Below are 17,034 nucleotides of genomic sequence, written 5' to 3'. Positions count from 1 at the left end.
CTTCAGTTTGCTTTTCACAGCCTCATCCACACTCCCTTTGACCTGCATCTCAGTAGTTTCTGTCTGTTGAGTTAATATAGCTACACTATACAGCCTGTATACCACTTTTTCTGTGTTGAATATTCTAGAATTTACACATCGCCGCTGACCGCTCATGGAAAGGTGGCCAGTTACATACAGAGGACATCTTAGCTGCTGATTACTGCTCGGCTCTTGGACTCCTCGCCACTGCTAGCTTTGATGGAGAAATTATTGTGTGGAAAACACAAACGCAGAGACCGCATCTCTACCTCAGGAAGAGCCAGCCAAGCAGGTACTCTGTTTAAGATCATCTAATTATCTTCGGAGACACTTCATTATGTTTGATATGAAAACTGGCATGAGTTTGCGCTCCATTCAACTACTGATTTTTACAGCACTCCAAAATCCCTTTAATCAGCACCAACAAGAAGTGGTATGAAAATGATGTAAATACGTTTTTATTCATACTATAATTGAACAAATTTAGAATAACACAAAATGAATTTTAATTACAACTTTTTTGTTTAAGGTGATGATATTCTAACTACACCGTGGCCTGTATAACCTAATCATCGTAAGGGCACAACTCCTAACAAACAGTTACACTGATGAACAAATTGTAATGAACAAATTGTTAATCATCAAAGCAAAACTGTTGATAGAGTCACTAGAGACTGTGAGCTTGTCTGCAAGATAATTGAGGGTTCTGGTCGTGATGGCTTTGTAAATGTCCCAGCTGATTTTGAAGATGGTGTGGACTGGCAAAGGGAATAAATGGGGTTGGTTCCATCAGGATGGTGGTTTTGTGATCATATTTCTTAAGGCTCTGGCTGACACTTGCTGCGCCATGTAGGGTGCCGTTAAGAGGTGGGCCAATGTGGAGTCTGGGCAGACTCAGACACATTACCATTGTCCAGATAGAAGAGGACAAGTACTTGAACAGCAGATTTTAAGTCACTTTCGGGAGAAAAATGTTTTTTTCACTTTCTTCGGAAAAGATTGATGGTACCAGACCTTCTTTGTTTTTCACAATGTGTTCTTTGAGAATGAGGGTGTTGTCCAGGGTGAATCTAAGTGACTTGCCATTCAGTGAAAGTTGGGGCTTGAAGCCATCAAGGTTTATGTCATTGAGCCAGGTGTGTTCCATTTCCTATTTGTTGTTCCTGACAAATAATAAGAATTATGTCTAGGGGGTTGAGCTTCAGGTAGGCACTGGACATCCAGGGCTGGATTAGATGCAGGCAGTATTTGAGGCAATAGATGTCTGGAGCAGAGGCAACTTTCATAAAGAGTGGTGTATCAGTGAATTGTGATGCTGTTATGTGTGGGTCAAGTCCCAAGGGTCTCCATTTAGAGTTTATTTGGTTTTTATTTGCAGAGTTTTATATAGTGCGAACTTTGACCCGATTCCAATCAGGTATCAGAGCGCTTTACAGAGTACCAGTTATGTTACATTAGAACACACGTTAATTCTTTGTTAGGCACAGAGAAATTAAGTGATTTGCCCAGAATCACAGGATGTTCAGCGTCATTACCGAGACTTGAACCCAGTTCCCCAGGTCCGAAGTCGAGCGCCCTAGCCGTTAGGCCAACTCCTCTCCCCCAGGTTGCAAATGACAGAGAACAATATGGAATCCTAGGGGAGTCTGTAGGTGCTAGAGATATTTTGGGATTTGGAGATGCCAATGAGAATAAACTGATGTCATTTGGGAAGGTAGGAGAGAATCAGTGAAGCACATCTCCAGTGAATCCCATTTGAGACTATTGGGTAGGGATGAGGGTGGGACGTTTCACTATGTTGACGGCAGCTGAGAGATTCAGCAATATAAGGAGGTAAGGGTCCTCTTCATCGGCGGTCAGGAGGGCATCATGTACAATGTGTAAGATATAGGTCTTGGGGCAACAGCATGCTCTGAAGTAAGATTAGTTGTTTTGCAGGGGATGGTTAGCACGGATGTAATCTTGGACTTGAGAATTTGACTGCTTTTTTGCTGATCAAGGGTAGGTTAGTGATGGGCAGTAGTTGGCAAGGTCATCAAAGTCTTGTGTAGGTTCCTTCCGGAAACAGAGGATCTAGATTATTTTAAGAGCTTCTGGGAAGATGCCTTGAGTGAGGGAACTGTTCAGAGTGGCAAGTAGTGGTGAGAGAGATTCCCTGGAGAAATCTTTGATAAAGGTAAAGTCTTCATCTCCACATGAATTGGCTTTGAACAAATTCAGCATGTCAACAAGATCTGTAAGAGATAGGGTTTTTGAAGGATGAACATTGTAGGATTCTGCGAAAAGGGGTGGGTGTAGTCGATGTGCTGTTGGATCTTCTCTACTATTTCTATCAAGAAGAGGCTGATTGAAGCCTGTGTATGTGCAGTGTGGCATAGGAGGGTCAGGTAGGTGACTGATGCAGTGATGGATTGAAAATATGGCATATTTAGTTTCTGTTGGCACCTCTCAGTAATGACAGTTTGGACAGAGATGGGATTGTTTCTATCGTTCTTGAGTTTCTTCAAGCATTTTCTTATAGCCTATAGATCTTTTGGGAACCAGACAAGAGATGGTTTTGGTATATTGATCTTGTTCATTAGTGTAAATTCTTCCATCAGGACTTCCATGCACTTGTTATAATCATCTGTTGTGATATTAATTTCTTGCTGATATTCTGCAGTGGGAAACTTCCAGCAAGCCTTACTTACAAAAGCACTGATGTTTTTTATTTTGGGAATGCAAATTAGTGCAATCAACCGGGATGGGGTCTTCTGCTGTAAGGAAAGATTCCTTTAAAATTATCATATCTAGATATATCCTTTAGAGTGCATGGGTTTGCAGTAGTGTGAAAACAGATCATTGTTGCAGGGAAGAGAGGAGAATGCTTTCAGATGATTGCTGTTCCCATCACCCAAATGCAGATTGAAATCTCAAAGGAAGACTGTGGTTTCAGGAATTATCAGTTGAGATGTGATAAATTCAATATATACTATATTTTCACTTGGGAGGTAGGGGAGGTAGATAGCATTAAGTCTGAAAGTGGAGGCTTTGTAAGCAGAGTTTTCAAGTGATAGACATCGGAAGGGATGGTAGTGCATAGTGGAAACAGTTCTGCAGCTAAATGTGTTTTTGTGAATAACCAATGCTCCCTCTATGTATATCTTTAAAGTCACTTCAGTGAATGTAGTAGTGTGGGGGGAATTGGGGTCCAGATTATCATTTGAAGATTCATTGAGCCATGTTTCTGGTAAAATCAGGACATCCCATTTAGAGTTCGTAATTGTGTCCAAAAACTCCAGGCAAATATTTAACTGGATAGCCGTAGGTATGCAGTAGGCATAACAGTGATCAAATAGTGGACTTGTATACAAGGGGTGTTTTGGTGGTTTAGTGGGCACTTGAATGAGATTTGCAAGTAGTTTCCTTCTTCGTGGAAGGAAGATGTGAGTAAAGAGGTCTGTGATTAGGGATGGTGTGGTTGGTTGTGTACCTGCTTAGAGGCAGTATTTAAGTTTTCATAGCTTTCAGCAGGTTCACAAAGGGCATCCGCTCTGAGGGAGGAATTTGCATTATTGGGTATAGAGTCCTAGTTGCTTCTAGGTACACTATGTCACCTACGATTATTGTTAGGGTCACATTGCGATTCATTTCAGCATTTCAGGCTGGGCAACAAGCATGATAGATGAGTCACTGCCAGTGTTAAGACTTCAGTATCCACAGTTGTGTGTGCTAGAGAGGAGATAATCGGAAGGCGACATATACAATTTAGTAGTAGGAGACTTTAGACATATTTCCAGATTGGGACAGGTTTTAGGTATATTTTGCATAGAACTTGAATTTTAAGATGAGTGGCATGTGATTGGTGGGAGCTCTGAGCAATGGCCACAAGTAGGGTAGTAGGGAGGTCACTCAAATACAAGCTGTTGGAGGAGGGATTGCATAACAACTAGAAGAGGAGGGAGCTAAGACTGTTCTTGGGGACAGGAGAAAACTCCAGGTGCGAGATTGAGTAGGAGGTAGGTAGGGAGCTCCCTCTCTCTGAGAGAAAGTACTGCCATTTTCTTTGTTCATCTGACTCTAAAGTCAGGTATCCAATGATTCTCTTGTAGGCAGGATTTATATTGTGCACAACAGAAGCCTTTGCCTACAACAGAAATGTAGGCAAAGGCTTCCGTTGTGCATCATAGTCCTTTTTATACAACAGAGAAAGAGAAAAAAGAACATGAAAAGGTGGTCAGAATGTGTGAATGGATTCTGCAATTAGTAATTTTACTTCAGGTCTGGAATATGAATAGACTCTGCATTGGAAGCTGGAACTATTAATAATGAATATTAACATATTTTAGAAGACCACCTCAGCACTCCCATTTTTTAAAATGGAGACTCTCTTTCTCAAAGTGACTTTTACGGGACTGCTTTCTTGTCTTATGTCACCCTGATGAGTAATCAGTGTTTTTTTACGAGACTTCTAAACTCTTAAATATCAAGTAATTTAAATTTTGATTATTTAATTTTTAAATATACAGGACTGGCAATTTTCAAAATCCTAACATGTATTTTATTGTATTGTATGCAGTATTTATAAAGCGCAGCTATGACCCAATGGGTATCATGGCACTATGGTACGTGAATCATCAAACAGTGGGAGGTATCGGGAGTGGGTTAAACAGGGTATCCCCAGAGCTGTCAAGCTCTAGGGAACAGCCATGTTTTGATCTTTTTCCTGAACTGCAGAAGATCGTGGGACTGTCTAATTTCCAGAGGGAGGTTATTCCAGAGTTTGGCAGCGGCCGAGCTAAACACCCTGCCTCCTGACTTGGCTCTTCGAATTTTGGGAACTTTCACCAGACAAGCAGTGGCGGAACAAAGACACCTTGATGGAGTATACCATGTAAAGGTCTACAGAAGAGGTTTTGGTCCAAAACCATGAAGGGCCTTGAAGACCAGGCAGAGAGACTTGAATTGAACCCTCTGCATTATTGGCAACCAATGAAGCTCTGCAAGGGCCAAGGAGCCTGACGAGCGGCATGGTTTCATCAGTGCCAGTTTGGCCGCCAAGGTTTGGACTTTTTGAAGACGTTCAACCAAACATTTAGGGGCCTCCAATAGTAGGGCTTTACAATAGTCCAACCTGCTGAGGATGACACTTCCAACAACCAGCGCTCCGGCCATCTTTGGCAACAACGGGAGGGTCTTATTCAAAGCTCTATTCAGGGAGAAGCAATTCCCCACCACCAGGTTTGTAGAAATTAATATCCCCAGATATAAATATCAGAAAGAGTCCTGCAACATTGATAATGGAAGGTTGCAATAAACACACACAAATTTGGGATTCTTAAGATAATCTAAGACACAACAGAACCCTTAGGTCTATGAGCATTCAGCTTCTAGCTTAGCACCTACCCTTCATAGAGTGTCCCTTTTAAAGGAGAGTTTCCCTCCCCCACTACAGGGGGCATGCCTCATAATTGGGAACCTCTTCATATTGTGATGCCTAGTCACAATACAGGCTACAACACCTCACTGAGAGAGACGAGTTCAGGAATGTTTTCGTACTAAGAGATGGGAGTTTATCTTCTAGAGTAATTCTCCTGGCCAGTTTCTGAAGATCTGCATCTTCAGTCCCTGCTTCATTTGGGTCTACTAGTGTCACTCGTACCTGTTGCCGTCTGAGGGGGTAGTGACAGAGTCAACATCCCCCCATATCCTTTTTCCTCTTCTTCTAATTCTTTCCCAGTGGGGAGAGTTGTGTTTATGAGGGCCTTGTCATTCTCTGCCAGCAACTGCTGCTGAAGATGGGCTTTATTTGGTTTAGGACCCTATGCAAGTTTCATGCTTTGCACAAATCTTTAAGTTGGGAAACTTTAAGATGTGCATAGAGACCCAGGCTGAGTTCCTGGCTGGTTCCCTGCAGTATAAGTCATGATGTTTAAAGTAAGTATTCGAGAATTTAAAAAAACCTCTAAGTATTTCTAAGGCCTAACTATTTTGTAGGTCTTTTACGTTTCTAAAACAGTGGGCAACTTAACCAAGGCCCTATCACTACTTTTAAACAATTTGGTAAAAATCGAAAAATGAAAAAAATTCTATTCTAAAGACACATTTTGGATTTCCTCAGTGAAATAAATTATTAATCAAGTGGTACAGCAAATGTCAAAGTCTTGTACCCTACCGCTGCACCACCAATGTTGGAATCTGTCTTTGCATATGATATAGCCACTAGGTGGTAATACTGTGCACAGAGTCCAGTGGTTCCCCATAAGTGTACAGGGCTCAATGCAAAACCCAAAGTACTCTATTAGTGGTAGTGTGGGTGAGCAGCATTAGGCCTAACACAGAGGAGTGTAAGAAATGTATTGCACACACATGATCAATAAAGGACACGCGACTCAAGAAGAAGATCCAGACAAATGTTATAAAATTTACTTTTTTTGTACTTTATTTTAAAACCCAGGTGTTTGTAATAAGGTAAGTAAGTTTTTAATTACAAATACCTTTCACTTTCAAAAATCAACACTAAAAACTTTTTCATACTGTTCAATGTTATCCTATAGGGAAAACAATATTGCATTTAAACAGGTAAGTATTGAACTTACAATTCAGTCTTCGGAGCCAAAGGTCAGCAAGGGCCAGGGGTCAGGTAAGTACCAAAACTGCACCACCAGCGGCAAAAGGAGGTCGGTTGCAGAAATCAAAATCAGATTTCGACCCAATACTTTCCAATGGAGACAGGGGGGTGCCTGTTGCTGTGCTGAATGCAGGTATGTAGATCGGTTGCAGGGGCTAAGTTTTGGGGGTTAGGTTATGCACAGGGGGGCACAAAGCAGCACCAAACATAAACCACCAGCGGCACAGGACAGCCGGGTGCAGGTTGCAAATTTGACGTTGGGCACCCAATGCTTTTCAATGAGGTTTTTCTTGACGGTAAAGAGGCTACAAACATGGCATCAAAGGTTTCAGGAGGAATACCAGCAACAACAGAGGTAAGTTGGGATGTAGGGGGTCTTAGGGGCACCATCAGGTCAGCTCACCAAGGCCTAGGGACTTTGGGTACAGGGGTGCCTTTGGGCATCAGAGTCTTCTTACTGGAGCCGTTCTCAGTTGGGGGAGCCTCTGGATTTACACTGCAGGCGCCGTCTTAGAGGGCAGGAGAGGTTAGCTTATGCTGGACATGAGGTCAGGATTGCCGGGGAGACTTCACTGCACATGTTAGGCACTCAGACTTGGGCCATGGGCATTGGGTGCAGAGTGGGCTGGGGGCGCAGATCCACCTGGATCTGGAGTCCTTTGAGTTTGCATTTTCTGGATAGGTCCTCTGTCCTCTGGAGATTGGAGTCTTTATTGAAGGAAACAGTCCTCCCAGGGTTTTTGGAGGTCGTTGTTTCACGACAGGTCGCAGGGTCATCGAAGCTGGAGACACGCCGTTAGGGATAGGGCCAAGGCAGTTGTCATCTTCTGGCTTCTGCTGCAGGGTACCTTCTTTCTTCCTAGGTCATTGTAGAACTGATGGTCAGGTATGGGGGAGCCCTCTAAATTCAAAATGTATTTAGGGGGTGTTTTAGGGGAGTAGCAGGAAGGGCCAATGGGCATCTTACCTGAGGTGGCTACATCCTCTATGTTGCCACCCTCCCATGGGATGCGGCATAGGCTTAGCCCTGATTGTAGGGGGTCACTTGTCCTCATGATGGGGGGGACTGAGCGTTGTTCTTCACCTCGCTTCCTCTCACCTTAGGGGTGGGGTGGGCTGAGGTGGGCATACCTGCTGCCTTTTTTATTTTCTGCTAGTTTGCCTGCCTAAAGTGGGGGTGTAAACCAGGCTCTGCCACCGGCTGCTAGCAGCAGAGGCTGGGTGTCACATTACAAAGGTGGCAGGCCTTTGAAGCTTCGCTCTTCAAGCACTGTCTCATCCTGGGGGAGGTGGCATAACACCTCTGCCCAGGACGTACATTGTTTCTGGTCCAAGAGAGCAGGGACTCTCTACCCAGGGTCCAGAAACATGTCTGATGTTGGCTGGCTACCTACAGCCGGTCAGAGTCCACACCAGGGTTGGTAGGGATTCAAGGGGCACCTCTGAGAAGTCCTCTGGGTACATGGTACAATAAATCCCACACTGGCATCAGGTTGCATTTATTGAAAGGGGTAGCTTGGCACCAAAAACTCTTATATTCAGTAAAGCCATCATAGTGCTGTGGAACTCAAGTTGTCGAGTTCCCAGCCCATGTACTTTCTATGGCTTCACTGGCACTAACAATATTAAGAAATGGTGCCCAATATTGTAGGGGCACATCTGCTCATGCAGGTATACCCTCACCTTGAGTATAGTACACCCTGCCTTAGGGCTGTGAGGCCTGCTAGAGGGGTGACTTACCTATACAGTCAGACAGTGCTAGCTGGCATAGCACCCTGGCAGGGTGCCATGTTGACTTTGTTGTTTTCTACCTCACAGGGGCATGCAGGCTGCAAGGGGAGTGACATTGTCCTAGTGAGGGGTGGTCCCATGGGACCCTTTTTAGCTTCTAGGCTCCAGGTACCCAGGATACCATTTACTGGGGATTTACAGGAGGCAGAAGTACCAATTGGGCGTTTGTTTTAGGGAAGGAGCACTGGCACAGGGGACCTGGATGGCAGTGACCCTGTGCATCACATTTGAAACCACACCAAAACCAGGCAAAAGTGGGGGGATAACCATGCAAAGGGTTTCACTAGAATCTTTCTCAAATGTCTCGCACATCCTCTGAAAATTCTTCCAGCTTCAAGGACTATGTTTTTTAGGTCTCATCTGCGATAATGCATACAAGAGATATTGTTTTCTTCAAAAGCCATAGAGTCCATCCACTGATTAGCATTTGTGGGCTTCATTGTGACTCTCATTTGTTGCCTCCTAATTGGCCAGCACAAACATGGACCAAGTTCTGATTGCTTCATTTTGATTAGTGTCCCGCTGCTGCTTGCACTGTGATTGAGGTTCTATTTTTATTGTTTACTTCTTTCCATTGTGTTGCGTCTTATTTTTTTATTTCTTATTCCTGTTCTGTTCTTTCTTCCCTCCCATACCCTAATATGTGTTGTTTCTTCCCTACCACCCCAACCCCCCTTGTTGTCTATGTTGCCTCTTCCCCTTCACCCCCTATCCTCCTGCTGCCCATGTTGCTTCTTCCCTCCCTCTCCCCCCCCCCATTGTCTTTGTTGCCTCTTTTGATGTCCATGTTGCCTCAAATAGGCGAGACCTATTGGTTCTGCCATGCTTAATTTATTTTCAAAAGGCCCATTAGGTTTGTCTGGTGTAGCTAAGAATAAGGCTGATAAGTACCAAATTCGGCCTCTGCTGTACCATCACATAGTTTCTTTCCTTTGCCAACGATGCTGCCACCCTTAAGGGGTTCTAATGCACATAAAAATGTCCATCTAACAACATTTGTAAACGTGGTATGCCTCCTGTGTCTGGGCTACCCCAGCCGGTTGGTGACTAGTCTGGCAAACACTAAAAGGCTCTACATGTTTTAGATAAAGGCTATGTTGAGTAAGAAACGTCATTTCATTACATACAATGACTCATTCTGATGAGCCTCAGAAGGCTGGGGCATGGACATTAACTTGCAGAACCTGGGCACAAGAAGTTAATTCCTTGCTGTGAATCAAAATCATATTACCAAAAATGTTAAAAGAAGATGAAAACAAGGCTGTGCTTGATTGAGTCTATGAAGCAGGGTCACCCTGCTGTAAACTTCAAGTCACCAAAGAGCCTGGGGTACTTGATATCACACACACTTTGACTGCCACGTTGAAGGAACATTTCTTAAGATGAGTAGCTCTGCAGATAAGAAAGTAAATATACTCTGTTATTAATTTTCACGTGGTTTGGAATTTGCACCTCAGTAGTGTATTTATAGCTATTTGAACATATTATGTAAAGTAAAAAATTTAGTGACTAATATAGCCTTAGAACCCTCCATGGCGAGCTCTACTAGCCATTAAAGGCCCGCTCCAGCATTTGGCTCGGGCCTTTAACAAGGATTCGGGCCTTTAATGGACGGTAGAGCCCGCTACGGATGGTTCTAAGGCTATTCGAATATTCCGGTCCTAGAGGGCAGAATGTTCTAATTTGTAAAACAAATGTCTCACAGAGCCTAAGGGGATTGAAATCCCCTCAGGCTCCATGAGGCCTTTGTTCACATCAACATCTGCGAACAAACATTGTAATGTTGATGCTCCAGGCTTCTACCAGCCATTAGAATCCCTTTGCACTCCATTGTCTTCAGTGGAGTGCTCAACATTCGAATGTTCTAATATATGTTTAATTTGAGTTGAATGCATCAGATGACAGGGTGAGGCTTGTGTTTTAAGAAGTGGTTTAAGAAAACAGCGCTGGACGGTAATCTAGCTGTGCGCAACAGATATGAATGCTAAATAATGAGGGTTCTACCTTCCATTAAAGGCCCTCTCCAGTGTCCAGCTTGGGCCTTTAACAATGGATTTGACCTTTAAAGGAAGGTAGAGCCCTCTACAGAGGGCTCTATGGCTATTAGAACATGCAGAATGTTCTAATTTGTAAAAACAAAGGCCTCACGGAGCCCTAGGGAGTTGAAATCTACTTGGGCCTTGTGAGGCCTTTGTTCACAGCAACAGCAGTGAACCAGATGCTCCGGGCTTCTACCAGCCATTAGAAGCCCAGAGCACTCCATTGTCTTTAACAGAGTGCTCAAAATTCCAATGTTCTAATGAGATATATAACTTGCCACATCCTTTTTGTCAGTAAAGGGCAGTACCGCAAAATGTGTGTTAGGTGCCTACTATGTGGAGACTCACACACTGACTGTGAACGCTTCACTTTGTGATTGTGAAGACTGATGACACACTGCAGGTCAATACTGCAGTATTTGTATGATATGCTTATTCTGGCAAGACACACAAACTGTCAACAACGAAGTGTTCGCATTATGAACAAATACACACCAGCTGCAAACACGACTCCCATTTGTATGAAGTGAGTTTTACCGGCAGACAATCGAAGTGTGAAGCGACTAACAAACTTTCAAGCCAAACCTAAATGGGCCGTCACGACCACCTGTATATCTATGTGGGTGTGAGGTGCTTCCAACCGTGCCCAATGTTCAGCAATGAACTCACCTGCTCAAACTCTGTTGATGGTATCACAGAGGTGCTAGGGAAACCTGTCCGGGCTGGAAAGTGCACGCTGGACACAGGAGGGGAAAATGACTTCCTGCTACCCTCACTTCAGAACATTGTCCTGGAATGACCTGATTCTTGAATGGGGTTTATTCTCATTTTCACACTTTTGCAAGCACGTACCCAAACTGGAGGCAAGTAACCCGGGATAATTGCTTTTTATGGTGCAAGGGATCTGTGCCATAATCGGTAGGACACTGTTTGCAGCGGAAACATTAGTTTCCAAGGAAAAAGTAATTACTGTTAGAAAACCAACATACTGAAAGCTCCTATTGAGTCACTGGTAAATGTAGACACTCCAAAACTCATCGTACATGCTCTTTCTCTCTCACTTCAACCCTCGTGCGTCCATTTATCCACCCACTGACTCATTCTAGAAGTCACCCGTCCACTAACTCAATCCGCTTACGCATGATAAATTAAAAGAAAACAAGTAGAAAAAAAGAGAAACTATGCAGCTCTGCCATAAGCTTCCAATAAAAATGAAGTACAATTTAAACATCCAAGACTGATGTCATATTGGAATAGTGTTGTGGCTAGCGAATCATTTTACACTGACTCAAGGTGGCAAGCGTGGTGCTTCTTTAAGGTGGCAGGTATAATGGAATGTCAAAACAATGATACACTATGGGCAGCATTCATAGATGGTAGCAGTGGCTGTGCGAATGTCGCTCAGTGATCAGACGAGTCGAAGTGAGCAACTCAAAAGCATTGTCTTGGGAGATACTGATTGTGAAGATGGTAAACTAAAGTACGGACTCACCAGCTCTGCGGCTGAAACGCACTAATTTTCAGGCGCAGGTACACCTGTGATGAGGCAAATGATACTACTAAAAGGGCAATAGAGCCAATGGCTGAAGTGCTTTGACCCATTGCCTCATACCCTATGATCCAAAGCCCCACTACATATATATGTGTGTGTTTATATGATTTATTTTTTATTACAAGAGCAGAGAGATCACTAAAACGGGCAGACTAGGCAACACAGCTAAACACTATGCATAAAATCATTATTATGAAGAAAATCACAATTGGCAGAACAATATGCATTCCTTCTGAATAGTCTTTAAACGGGATTATCGCAGTGCAAATCTTCTACCGCCACGATTGGTCAGAGGGCATAACCAACATCTAAGCCCTTGCCTAATGTGGTGAACTGGGAGATTCCATTGAACAAAATATCTGCCTACAGCCTATACAGTGTAATATCAGCCTAGATTCAACTGCTTTTCATAATAAAGAAGTTATGCCTTCATCCATTGTCATACTTTTTCATAATAAACAGACCAGACCTATGACATCTGACTTATCTATTGCAAACAAACCTATGAGACCCAGAGCCTTTATTATTTGCTTGTCACTATAACCACCTAAGACCCAGTGTATTGAGTAGAAGATTTCTCAACAGTCATCCTTCAGGAATAAGGTCATAAAATGACAAATATGTACAAAGTTACATTTGGGGAAAGAAGATACATTAACAATGATTACCACAGTGCAATTCTCCTACCCCAGGGTATGTCAGATGGGTTTACCAACACAAACGTTCTTGCTCAACAGTCACCTGAGAATCTACGTAATGAAAGACCTGTCTACAATTTTTAGCACATTGCAATAACAATCCACCCTTAAGGCCTACTGCCTTTAACAAATGTTTTTCACAATAAATATGTAAAGTGTCCTGCCTTTGTCATAACATTATAATACAGCAATCACCCTTGATCATTGACTTGTCATTGTAACTTACTCAAGCCCACTGTTCTCAGTGTAAGCTTTCCCACAAAACAAAAATTTCAACACAACGCTCTTTTTTTTTAGTGGAAGCACTCAGCTTCTGCCCAATCAAAATGTGTAGAGAGGAGGATAAACATGTGGCAGGAACCTAATCCTCTTTCTTAGTACTGTTCCTTAAAGCTAGAGCTCTTGTTATGGTGATCACAGAAGATCTGGCAACAGCTGCACTGTCAAGCCAGCCATTGTGATAACAGTTTTGAGGTCCATACTCTAATACTTCAGTATAATGAGTGCCTGGCAGAAGGGGCCTTACTCTGTCTTTCTGGTTGGCCAGGGAACCCTTGCCACATGAATTACGGTTGTGTTACCTGACAAGGAAGTCCATCAGCCACACCCACAAAGTTGAAGGCACTTAAAGAATGTGTTTTAAAATGAATCGTGCCAGGCTGGGCACGACCTGCCATGAAACAAGATAGCAGCTTAACTGTAGTGCTCCGGCAGCCGGAACCTCCTTGCCACATTTCTCCCCAAGTATATACCCCATCCATTTTCTTTCAGCCTGCGTATGGTCCCCCTGAGCTGAGAGGAGCTTACTAATCCTTCAGAGGTGCCGGAGAGCACATGGAGGAGCCATGGATTTGGCCAGTCAGGATCCCTTTGGTGCTCTGGGGGTGGCTGTAGCCTTGCCTGGGACGGGCAGACTGGTATGGATGTCAGTGGATCATGGTGGCGCCCACAGCTATTTCTCCTTAGGGCCTGCATCAAGGGTCCTCCAGACAGGCTGTTGAGCAGTTGAAGACTTCTGCGGCATTCGGGGGTGACTATGCGTGATGGAGCCAACCGTTGTAGTCTGCTTGAGCTGGAGCCTGGTGTTGCTGGCCTGAGGGCTGGCTCTGCTGACCCTGCCCCTGCTTTGCACACCTGGTGGTGCCCTTGTGAGGGCTGCCATCCTGGGAAGGTGCTTGGGGTCTCTCTGGCCCTAATGTCCGTGGAGCCCTCTGTGGCTGCTGATAGCTCCCACGCTGCTGCCACTGAGAGGCCCGGTGCAGACCCACAGATTGAACGCTGCTGCAGCTGTTGAACCTGAGGCACAGGCCTTGATCATCATCATTCTGCCCTCTGTGCTTGAGCCCTGCTCCACGGCACTTTCGCATGCTGAACAGACATGAGGTGTCAAAAGCTCTACTACGGGAGACACATCTCTGCAACACTGATACTGCCAAATTTTGTTGGGGACACTGTTACCTCGCATCCTACAGCTCCCACTCCTCTGGGATGATCATACAGAAACTTGTTGACTACCAACATGACCTACCAACATGACCTACAAGACCTACCCAGCCGATACATAGTAATTGTCAGTTAATGGAAATGGCCCAAACATGCATGACACCTCAAAATTTGAGACAGTCATACACATATGTCGCCAACACACTGACTGCTTGTTCCTTTGGGGCGGACACTTCAATTTAGTTCTTGATGAACCTCTAGACAGATCATGCCATCCGTCCTCCCCCTCCCGGGTAATGCTAGACGTGTTGCAGTACGGTATGGATCTCCTTGACCTGTGCGACACCTGGCATGCCATATACAGGACAGATCAAGCGTACTCATACTATTCGCCAATTCACAACCCCTAATCCAGAACAGACTTCCAGGGGTGTTCTGTCACCTCACTGGGATGTATTGCCGAACAAAGTTACCTTCCATGTACTTTCTCAGGCCCTCGCCGGTGTAACTCCATATATCTGCTCCAACACCCAAGACTCTGGTGATTCCTTTCTAGGGCATTACTAGATTCCACATTTGATTTATGTTTTATTTAGTTTTCATGTAAAATGAAACAATGGCTTAGCACTATCAATACAGTACATTTATTCTTTCTATAGTAAAATTGACAGCGTGCTTTGACGTATCAATCTCCTTCCTCTGGTACAAAAGGGCAAGAAAAAGGCAAAGCAAACTAAACTATAACAACTGCAACGATGGAGATTGCTGGGAATATAGGTGTTACATTCATTGTGGTGTCAGTGAGGTCTGCTTGTAGCTTCAGGTTTGGGTGGTGTTGTAAGGGTGTGTCATTGGCAATGTTGCATCGCTGCGGGTGGGGGGTATTACTAGCCATGGGGTGGTGCAGGGCTGCGGCACAGGAGATTATTATGCACAACAGTGCTCAGAAGGAGGTTCGAGTCCATCTAGTGTGTTGCCCTCACCTTCTTGCGCTTCCATTTGCTTCTTGTAGTTGGAGCTCCAGATAGGAAGTCTGGGTGGGGCGGCATCCTCTCATTGCTTAGAATATCTTTAATCTCTGAGAGAGGTGCGCATTTCAGGTAGGGAGTGTGTCATTGTTCGCTTCAATGTTGGTGATGTAAGTCTCCCAGCATTCGCTGCCTGGTCTATTGTCCCCTGTATTCGGAGCAGCTTGACAGAGTTTGCTTCTGCGCTCACCCATGTCTGTCAGTAATCTGGCTAGCCAGTGTTGAACGTCTGGGGCCGTGGGTCCCTCCACGACACTGCAATCAGACTGTTGAACGACACAAAGGTGAGGTTGATGAATCTGCATAAATATTTGTCTCTCTTCATTCTGGGACAAGTGCCCAGCAGACAAGACTCGGGGGTTGGTGCGAGGGTACGTTCCGCAGTACATGTCAGGCCACCTGTAATGCGGGGCACTCCAATGTCATGTGAAAGAATCCAGCATCCGATAACTTGCACCTGGGACACTCGGGGGTTAAGGCCGGGAATGTGTGCTTAATGAGTTGTGGGGAAAGATAGGCGTGATGCACATAGTTAAATTGTGTGAATCAGAATCTCGGGTTAAGGGAGAATTCTTTCACCTGTTGCAGTACTTTGGACCAGGCCTTGCCTGACAATGGTTGCCGAAGGACGTTGGTCTAGCTGATCCGCGCCTCTTCCGCGTATCCCAGTGGGGTAAGATTAAGGCATGTGTATGAAGCTGTAATGACATGGTGCATGGTTCTGTAAGTTAGAACAGTGTGTAGTGTGGAGGATGAACGTGGTTCCGCTTACTCAGCATTCCATGTGGTACGCAGTGTGTTCTGTATGGCATTAAACATAGGCCAGCTCCTATGCCATATGTGCCCATGATATATTAATAGGACATGAGGGTGCCTTCTTGTTAAAGATTTCCTAATTGGACATCCCCTGCCTCCCTCCATGGCTCCATGTCATGTCTCCGCACTGCATTGTGGAGTCACGGCAAGTGCCATATACCTGTGGATGGGGGGTATGGGATGTGGAGCCCTTTGCCATGTACAAATCTGCACCAGCAGGATTTAATTATGGGTCCACCGTGGAGCTCACTCAGAGAGTGTCCGATGAGGCCACCATATGCCCATGCCCCCCCTACTAGATTCCTCCATCAGATCTGAAATAACTGTGGCCGTCTAAAACTATTCCTGCACGAACTCCAGTTCTGTGGATGCCTATGAAGTACTGTAGGATTTGTATTTCTAATCAGGTAGGGATACTGAAGTCGTTAAGCAACAAGCTCATTCACTTGAAGGGTAAGTTGAAACAGCTTGAAGCCCGCAGAATACAGCACTACACTTTTGAGGTACACAGAAAATTGCATGCGAGCTTGATGAACTTCTGGAAACGGCTAGAGATAGGCCAACATTCTTGCTGGAGACTCTCAGGCTCGACGATACATGGGGACTGAGCGACCGGGTAGAACTCTGGCCTGGCTACTTAAAAAGCAGGCAAAGAGCACCATTATCCCTAGCATAAGGAACAGTGCTGGAGATCTCTGCAACACCACAGATAGCACCAGTTTTTACTCACTATTATAAACATCTATATAGCTCCACCACCTGATTCGTCAAGGCACAGATAGACGAATATCTTGACCACATAACCATGGCCTGGCTAGACACTAATGATAGGCTACCACTTAATGAGTCACTATCTTAAGAAGAAATCACTGAGGCCACTAAAAGCCTCGCCTCTGGCAGGGCCCCAAGCCCAGATGTCTATACTGTTGAGTTTTATAAGTTATTGATAGAGATATTTGATCCTCAATTTTTCATGGTCTTTAGCAAAGCTGTTGATAAAAGATGCTTGCTCCCAACATGGCGGATACAGTACACA

At 44.5% G+C, this 17,034-nt stretch overlaps 1 protein-coding gene across 1 annotated transcript in view; it reads left to right on the top strand.

The window, feature by feature from the left end:
- LOC146810311 (cilia- and flagella-associated protein 337-like) overlaps window positions 1-17,034 on the top strand; it is a 1,036,625-nt gene that overhangs the window by 718,377 nt on the left and 301,214 nt on the right. Inside the window, exon 14 of the mRNA XM_085614420.1 lies at window positions 129-313. Within this exon, the coding sequence (XP_085470546.1) occupies window positions 129-313 (185 nt within the window). The remainder of the gene's footprint in view (window positions 1-128; window positions 314-17,034) is intronic.

This window comes from Triturus cristatus, chromosome 7, assembly GCF_964204655.1.
Source record: "Triturus cristatus chromosome 7, aTriCri1.1, whole genome shotgun sequence".
NCBI lineage: Eukaryota > Metazoa > Chordata > Amphibia > Caudata > Salamandridae > Triturus > Triturus cristatus.
Note: the sequence above shows the minus strand (reverse complement) of the source record. Positions and strands in the feature narration are given on the sequence as shown.